Genomic DNA, 7,993 nt, shown 5'->3' with positions numbered 1-7,993 from the left:
CGTGTCCGAGGAGAAGTCCCTGACGTGGGATCCGGGTGGGGCGCAGGGGCCCACTGGTGTCCGGGTGTCTTCAGGTGTCCTCCAGCCTGAGGGGTCCGGGAGGCGGCGGCCAGGGCAGGTTGCACTTCTCGCTCCAGCAGCTGGCCCTCGTGAGGGAGACCCCGTGCCACCTGTCTGTGGACGCAGAGAGGGGCTAGGAGTCAGAGTCGCCCACCCTGTGGCACCCAGGTGGACCTAACCCTGGTGGCACCCCCCAAGGGCAGAGGGTGTCCATCCATCCTTTGAAATGACACTCATCAAGGCACACATGAGACCAAAGGCAGCACCGCTCCACCTTCTTGGCTCCATGGGCGTCTCAGCTGGGCGATAGTCAGGGAGCCACTCTGTTTTTGAAGAATCTTCTGAGGGCCTGCCCTCTGGTGGGGGCAGGTCCCGGGGGGTCCCTGGGTGGTGGTGGTGGTGGTGGCACGGGCCCTCCAGCTGCGGGAGCCACTCTGTTTTTGAAGAATCTTCTGAGGGCCTGACCTCTGGTGGGGGCAGGCCCCGGGGGGTCCCTGGGTGGTGCTGGTGGTGGTGGCGCTGGCCCTCCAGCTGCGGGAGCCACTCTGTTGGAGCGTCCGGAGCCGGTCCTGGGGGCCTGCACGCAGCAGCACAGCCTCGCCAGACAGGTGGCCATCCCCCGGAACACTCCCCTCCATCCCCTGGCAGTGTCACGGCTCAGGCCAGGGGTCCTGGTGCCAGCAGGGGATTGCTCGGTGGAGTTGGAGCTTGGATCCGGTGCCAGGGCCTGGGAGGACCCGGGCAGAGGGGCCGTGGGGCCTGCAGTAGGGACGCTGGCCGACAGGCTGCACAGTATGATGGCGGGCAGGCTGGCTCTCCTGCTGCCCACCTGCCCTGAAGGCTTCAGCTCCTCAGGCTGCTGCTGCTGCTGCTGCTGCTGCTCACAGGCCGAGGGGGGACAGGAGCGAATGGCCGGCCTGCTGACACCCCACCTTGGGCCCAGAGTCAAGCTGGAGGGGATGGACAGGGTCGGGCAAGGGCCCACCTGTGGCCGCCCGGGTATCTGCAGCCGCACCTGGCAGCCCGCCCCCCGGGTTTTCTGGTGGCCCAGCAGGAGGTAGGTGGCCATGGCCTCGTTGAACTGGCGCGTCGCCACCGACACCCAGGTCTCCTGCAGCCCGTAGCCCAGGTCCAGCATGGCCAGCAGGATGGAGGTGTCCGGGCGCTTGGGGAGCAGCTCAGCGGGAGGACTCGGGCAGCGTTCCCCATCCTGGCTCAGCCACGGGTGCCCCAGGATCTGCTGCAGCGTGGGCCTGTGCGCGGGCTCCAGGGTCAGCATCCAGGACACCAGGCTTTGCGCCTCGTCGGACAGGTGGAACGGGAGGTGGTACCTGGCCTGCAGCACCTGCTCCTTGGCCTGCGCATAGCTGTCCCCGGTGAACGGGACGCAGCCCGTGAGCATGAGGACCAGGAGGACACCCAGGCTCCAGACGTCCACCGCGGGGCCGTCGTAGGGCTCTCCCCGGTGCAGCTCCGGGGCCCAGTAGGCCACGGTGCCGCAGAGCAGGCCCAGCTTCTCTCCGGCCCTGAACCTGCAGGCCAGGCCGAAGTCGCACAGCTTGGCGCGGCCCGCGGCATCCAGCAGCACGTTGTCCGCCTTCACGTCCCGGTGCGCGACGCCCTGCGCGTGGCAGTAGCCCACGGCGCTGGCCACCTGCCCGAACAGCGTGCGGGCCTCGTCCTCCCACAGGCCCACGACCTCCGGGATGTGCTGGCCCAGCTGGCCCCCAGCCATGTGCTCCATCACCACGTAGGCAGTGCCGGGGGTCTGCACGATCTCCAGCAGCTGCACCACGTGCGGGTGCTCCAAGCCCTTCATGATGTCCAGCTCCGACAAGACCCAGGACAAGGGGGCCCCCCCCGCCCCCTTCCGCAGGACTTTCACGGCCACCTTCGTCCCCGTCAGGATGTGTCGGGCCAGGAAGACCTTGGCAAAGCTGCCCTGCCCGACGACCCCCAGGGGCTCATAGCGGCCCGTGAGGGCTTCCTCCAAGGAGGAGCTGGCCGCGAGGTCCCGCCACACCCTCTGCACCGCACTACGCTTACTGCTCTCTCTAGACATCCTCGGCCCCACGCCCACTAAGGCCGCTGGCTAAAAACAAACACAACAAACAAAGCAAAGAACACAAGCAGAACTAACACAACAAAGCCCAACAGAAAGCCCCAAATCAAAGAACCAACCCGAGACCGCAACCAGAACCACCAAACCACCAACCACCAAACGCGCTAACTACGGGAGTCCCACAGGTCACTGCCTAGAGCTTCCTGTGCTTGTGGACAAGCTCCCGGCCTCGGCCGGGCCTTATATCCCCGCTGGCTCAAGTGCCTCACAATGCTGGCCCCTGTGAGGTCACAGCCAGGAGTGGCCCGCTCACACCCGGGGGGTGGCCCACGGTGGCATCTCCCACTCGCGCCTCCGGGACCTTGGCCACCTTCCTGGTCACAACAAGGAGGGCCTGTGGAACCTCGGTGCTCCCGTGTGTTCGGGACCCCGACCTCTCCTTGCTGAGAAAGGAGGAGCTGGACCAGGCCCCGGGGCCCGTGCCTCGCCAGTACACAACTCTGTCGTGGCTTTCGCCCCGTGAAGACCCCAGCCCAGGTCCTCTGGAGCCATTCAGCGCCCGTCTCCTCCAACTCGGACAGACTGGCGTCCAGAGCGTGGTGTAAAGGTGAAATTTCTAAGCTGATTCTAAGCTGCAAAAGTCTGACTTAAAGTGTAAAAGACCGGGCATTGTAAAGTTTCTAAATGGCAAGGCCTGGCGTAAAAGTAAAGACTAGGTATTGTTAAAATTCCTCTGCTACCCCCGGAACCTGTAATCCCTGTAGCTGTTAGGGCAATACCTGAACTGCCCAGTAAATATTTCTCCTGGTCCCCTGGTTGTTTAATAGCTAAGGGCTCCAAGTAGCTCGGCACGTAAGCATCTAGGCCCCAAAACCAATCAGTTTAAATGTGTACCCCGCTTAGGAGTGACCAATCACCCCTGCCCAGACTGTTCCTGCCAATGAATGTACTAATCATGTCTCGGAGTTGTTCAATTTTCCCGCGCCTCATGATGATTTGTTCTGATGTATGCAAAGCCCCCCGCCCTCTCGAAAAAGTGTACTTAAGCTCTGCTTGACCTCTGCTCTGGGCTCTGGGCTGCTCTATCTTCCTGAGTGAGCCTGGAACCTCAGCATGCTGAATTAATAAATCCCCTTTGCCAATTGCATGGAGCCAGTCTCTTGTGTGGTCTCTTTCTCCGACGCTCCGCCGGACCCTTACAGTGGTAGCAGTCCACTCACACCAGGACGCTGTCGCGGGTCGCTCTGCCCCCTGAGCCCCAGGACCACATTCCCGACCTCTGTGGGATGTGGGAGCCACGGCAGGCGCCTGCCTCGTCATTGCCCCACAAGGTCCTATCAGGTCACTCGCCAGAACCCTTCCTGCAGCCCACAGGAGAGAGAGAGGAGGGTGGGTCTCCTTCCAGGGATGAAGGCCGAACCTGCCAGCCAAGAACCCTAGGGCCAGCAGGTGCCCATCCTGGGGTGCAGAGAGACGGAGGCGTCCCTGATGCCCCGGTCCCTTCCGCTGCTCTGTCCACAGAGCCTGGGCTGGCTCCTTTGGAACCCACAGACTGACCGCTCCCCCCTCTGGGACCTGAGGCGTCCACGTGTCAGGCACCAGGAGGCCGGGTGTCCAGGGAGGTCTCGCTCTCTCCTTCCAGCGAGGGACCTTGTTGCCGTGTCCCCACACCACACGGCTGAAAGGGCCGAGGACTGGGCTCACCCCTTCAGTCCCTTTCCCCGCTCTCCTCCCTTCTTTCCTCCTTGGTTCTAGTTATGGAGACCTGCCCTGAAAGCTTGTGCTCCTCAGGCTGATGCCGCTGCTGCTGCTCACAGGCCGAGAGGGGCCAGGAGCGAATGGCGGACGTGTTGACGCCCCACCTTGGGCCCAGAGCCAAGCTGGAGGGGACGGACAGGGACGGAAAAGGCCCCACCTGTGGCTGCCCATGCATCTGCGGCCCCACCTGGCGGCCCAAGCCCCGGGGGCCAGCGCTGGACTCCTGAGCCACTTTCCCAGCCCTTTCTACTGTCTTTGAGGAAGGATCTCACACCCTTGCCTAGGCAGGTCTTGAACTGGCAATGCCCCTGCTCGGCCTCCCCAAGCCACAAGTAGAAAGGCAGTCACCACCTTGCCCTCCGTGACATGTCTGTGTCTGTGTCTGTCTCTGTGTGTGTGTGCGGGGTGGGGGGTGGGTGTGTGCTTGAGCACACCTGAGACCAAGCGCGACCATGTGTGGTGCAGAGGGTAGAACCAGGGCCTAGTTGCCGGCCAGAGGAGGTCCAGCCCTGAGGCGCACATCCCCTCGGGGAGCCAGGGCCCCAGGGCCTCACCCTCCTGAAGGACCAAAACTCCACACCCTCAAAGGGAGGGGAGTCTCAGCAGCACTTTTGGAGAAACACAGTCCTCCAACCACGGCCCTGGGAAACCAAAGGCAAGGGGCTCGGTCTCCCCTGCACCTGCCCTTCAGGAGAGGAGTCCCTGGTGGTGGACTGAATGACCTTAGGCAGGGACTCAGAGATGGGTGAAGACACAGGGGTCTCTGGAAAGGTCTGTACCTGGCAAGTACAAAAGCTGGCCTCACGATTCTTGTCCACGGGGAAGGGACCAATTCAGAAGACTCCGTGGAGGGTCTGCGGTACCAAACCCACCAGGAACACACGGGTGGCTCTGTGACATCAGAGACCCAGGGGGAGGGGGTGGGGTCCGCACCTAGTACAGGATGGAAGGGAGGCTGCCCTCCATTCACATCAGACTGGGATCTCTGACCCATGTCAAATGGAAACCCCACAGAGATGGCAAAGAAAGGGGGACAGAGCCCACATCCCGAGTCGAAGGGATGGGAATTGAAAGGTTCACTCCGAACACTAGACCCAGAAAACAGCTCCTCCCAGCCAGCCCTCGACTCCTGCGGGCTGGGGGCTCTGGCCACACACCCTCCCCTGCCCACACCTGCGCCCCAGCTCTGGGGAGCTCCGGGTGGCAGGCTGAAGGGCCCGTCCCTGGGTCAAGACACTCACAGGGACCGTCCCGCGCAGCCGAAGACCTAGAGAGGATAAAGCTTCGCCAGGGCAAGAGCCAGCCCCTGGCAGGTACATTCAGAGGAGGGAGCAAGCGGCAGCCCCCAAGCCTCTCTGGAGGAGGTACCCACAGCTCTACCCTGACTGCCCCTGGACCCTCCTCATGCCAATCTGGGTGTCACCCCAGGATGGGCTTGGCCTCGTGGCTCCTCCTGTCCACGGTTCCCTTCCGAATGTGGTGACCGGGCTCCATCACTGTCAGGTCAGGCACAAGGTCTGCCTTTCTCCCCGCCCCCACCCAGCCTCCTCCCCTCAGTCAGAGTCTCCTCCCCGGGGACCACTCTGGGTCACCTGTTGCCCTTGGGGACCTCCGGAGGGCTCCCTGTCCCTGCTCCCTTACACCTTCCCCACTGTGACACCACCACCCACTCTCCCACTGCTGCCAGGAGGCGGCCAAGGAACGCAACAGCTGATCCCCACGGAGCACCCAATTTATTCCAAGATCCGTGGGACTCGGGAATGGATGAAGAGCTTATTGGGAAGCATCTCTGCCCCAGAGGGTGGGAGAGAGAGCAGAGGAGAACAGGGCCGGGGCACGTGTCCGAGGAGAAGTCCCTGACGTGGGATCCGGGTGGGGCGCAGGGGCCCACTGGTGTCCGGGTGTCTTCAGGTGTCCTCCTGCCTGAGGGGTCTGGGAGGCGGCGGCCAGGGCAGGTTGCACTTCTCGCTCCAGCAGCTGGCCCTCGTGAGGGAGACCCCGTGCCACCTGTCTGTGGACGCAGAGAGGGGCTAGGAGTCAGAGTCGCCCACCCTGTGGCACCCAGGTGGACCTAACCCTGGTGGCACCCCCCAAGGGCAGAGGGTGTCCATCCATCCTTTGAAATGACACTCATCAAGGCACACGTGAGACCAAAGGCAGCACCGCTCCACCTTCTTGGCTCCGTGGGCGTCTCAGCTGGGCGATAGTCAGGGAGCCACTCTGTTTTTGAAGAATCTTCTGAGGGCCTGCCCTCTGGTGGGGGCAGGTCCCGGGGGGTCCCTGGGTGGTGGTGGTGGTGGTGGCGCTGGCCCTCCAGCTGCGGGAGCCACTCTGTTTTTGAAGAATCTTCTGAGGGCCTGACCTCTGGTGGGGGCAGGCCCCGGGGGGTCCCTGGGTGGTGCTGGTGGTGGTGGCGCTGGCCCTCCAGCTGCGGGAGCCACTCTGTTGGAGCGTCCGGAGCCGGTCCTGGGGGCCTGCACGCAGCAGCACAGCCTCGCCAGACAGGTGGCCATCCCCCGGAACACTCCCCTCCATCCCCTGGCAGTGTCACGGCTCAGGCCAGGGGTCCTGGTGCCAGCAGGGGATTGCTCGGTGGAGTTGGAGCTTGGATCCGGTGCCAGGGCCTGGGAGGACCCGGGCAGAGGGGCCGTGGGGCCTGCAGTAGGGACGCTGGCCGACAGGCTGCACAGCATGATGGCGGGCAGGCTGGCTCTCCTGCTGCCCACCTGCCCTGAAGGCTTCAGCTCCTCAGGCTGCTGCTGCTGCTGCTGCTGCTGCTCACAGGCCGAGGGGGGCCAGGAGCAAATGGCCGGCCTGCTGACACCCCACCTTGGGCCCAGAGTCAAGCTGGAGGGGATGGACAGGGTCGGGCAAGGGCCCACCTGTGGCCGCCCGGGTATCTGCAGCCGCACCTGGCAGCCCGCCCCCCGGGTTTTCTGGTGGCCCAGCAGGAGGTAGGTGGCCATGGCCTCGTTGAACTGGCGCGTCGCCACCGACACCCAGGTCTCCTGCAGCCCGTAGCCCAGGTCCAGCATGGCCAGCAGGATGGAGGTGTCCGGGCGCTTGGGGAGCAGCTCAGCGGGAGGACTCGGGCAGCGTTCCCCATCCTGGCTCAGCCACGGGTGCCCCAGGATCTGCTGCAGCATGGGCCTGTGCGCGGGCTCCAGGGTCAGCATCCAGGACACCAGGCTTTGCGCCTCGTCGGACAGGTGGAACGGGAGGTGGTACCTGGCCTGCAGCACCTGCTCCTTGGCCTGCGCATAGCTGTCCCCGGTGAACGGGACGCAGCCCGTGAGCATGAGGACCAGGAGGACACCCAGGCTCCAGACGTCCACCGCGGGGCCGTCGTAGGGCTCTCCCCGGTGCAGCTCCGGGGCCCAGTAGGCCACGGTGCCGCAGAGCAGGCCCAGCTTCTCTCCGGCCCTGAACCTGCAGGCCAGGCCGAAGTCGCACAGCTTGGCGCGGCCCGCGGCATCCAGCAGCACGTTGTCCGCCTTCACGTCCCGGTGCGCGACGCCCTGCGCGTGGCAGTAGCCCACGGCGCTGGCCACCTGCCCGAACAGCGTGCGGGCCTCGTCCTCCCACAGGCCCACGACCTCCGGGATGTGCTGGCCCAGCTGGCCCCCAGCCATGTGCTCCATCACCACGTAGGCAGTGCCGGGGGTCTGCACGATCTCCAGCAGCTGCACCACGTGCGGGTGCTCCAAGCCCTTCATGATGTCCAGCTCCGACAAGACCCAGGACAAGGGGGCCCCCCCCGCCCCCTTCCGCAGGACTTTCACGGCCACCTTCGTCCCCGTCAGGATGTGTCGGGCCAGGAAGACCTTGGCAAAGCTGCCCTGCCCGACGACCCCCAGGGGCTCATAGCGGCCCGTGAGGGCTTCCTCCAAGGAGGAGCTGGCCGCGAGGTCCCGCCACACCCTCTGCACCGCACTACGCTTACTGCTCTCTCTAGACATCCTCGGCCCCACGCCCACTAAGGCCGCTGGCTAAAAACAAACACAACAAACAAAGCAAAGAACACAAGCAGAACTAACACAACAAAGCCCAACAGAAAGCCCCAAATCAAAGAACCAACCCGAGACCGCAACCAGAACCACCAAACCACCAACC

General features: G+C 64.3%; 2 protein-coding genes across 2 annotated transcripts; both read right to left on the bottom strand.

The window, feature by feature from the left end:
• Positions 1 to 370: 370 nt before the first annotated feature.
• On the bottom strand, positions 371 to 2,122 carry LOC308654745 (sperm motility kinase 2B-like; the record flags this gene model as incomplete). Its single annotated transcript, XM_081304393.1, has 1 exon — positions 371 to 2,122. The coding sequence occupies one exon, from the start codon at positions 2,120 to 2,122 to the stop codon at positions 371 to 373; it is 1,752 nt and encodes a 583-aa protein (XP_081160519.1).
• A 1,708-nt stretch (positions 2,123 to 3,830) lies between these two features.
• Positions 3,831 to 7,839, bottom strand: LOC308654743 (sperm motility kinase 2B-like; the record flags this gene model as incomplete). The annotated part of the gene is made up of 3 exons (XM_081304389.1): positions 3,831 to 4,002; positions 5,742 to 5,891; positions 6,131 to 7,839. The coding sequence occupies 3 exons, from the start codon at positions 7,837 to 7,839 to the stop codon at positions 3,831 to 3,833; spliced, it is 2,031 nt and encodes a 676-aa protein (XP_081160515.1).
• Between the last annotated feature and the right edge of the window lie 154 nt (positions 7,840 to 7,993).

This window comes from Spermophilus citellus (genome assembly GCF_964194105.1).
Source record: "Spermophilus citellus genome assembly, chromosome: 8".
Classification (NCBI taxonomy): Eukaryota; Metazoa; Chordata; class Mammalia; order Rodentia; family Sciuridae; genus Spermophilus; species Spermophilus citellus.
The sequence above is the reverse complement of the archived record's forward strand: the minus strand, read 5'-3'. Positions and strand labels throughout refer to the sequence as shown.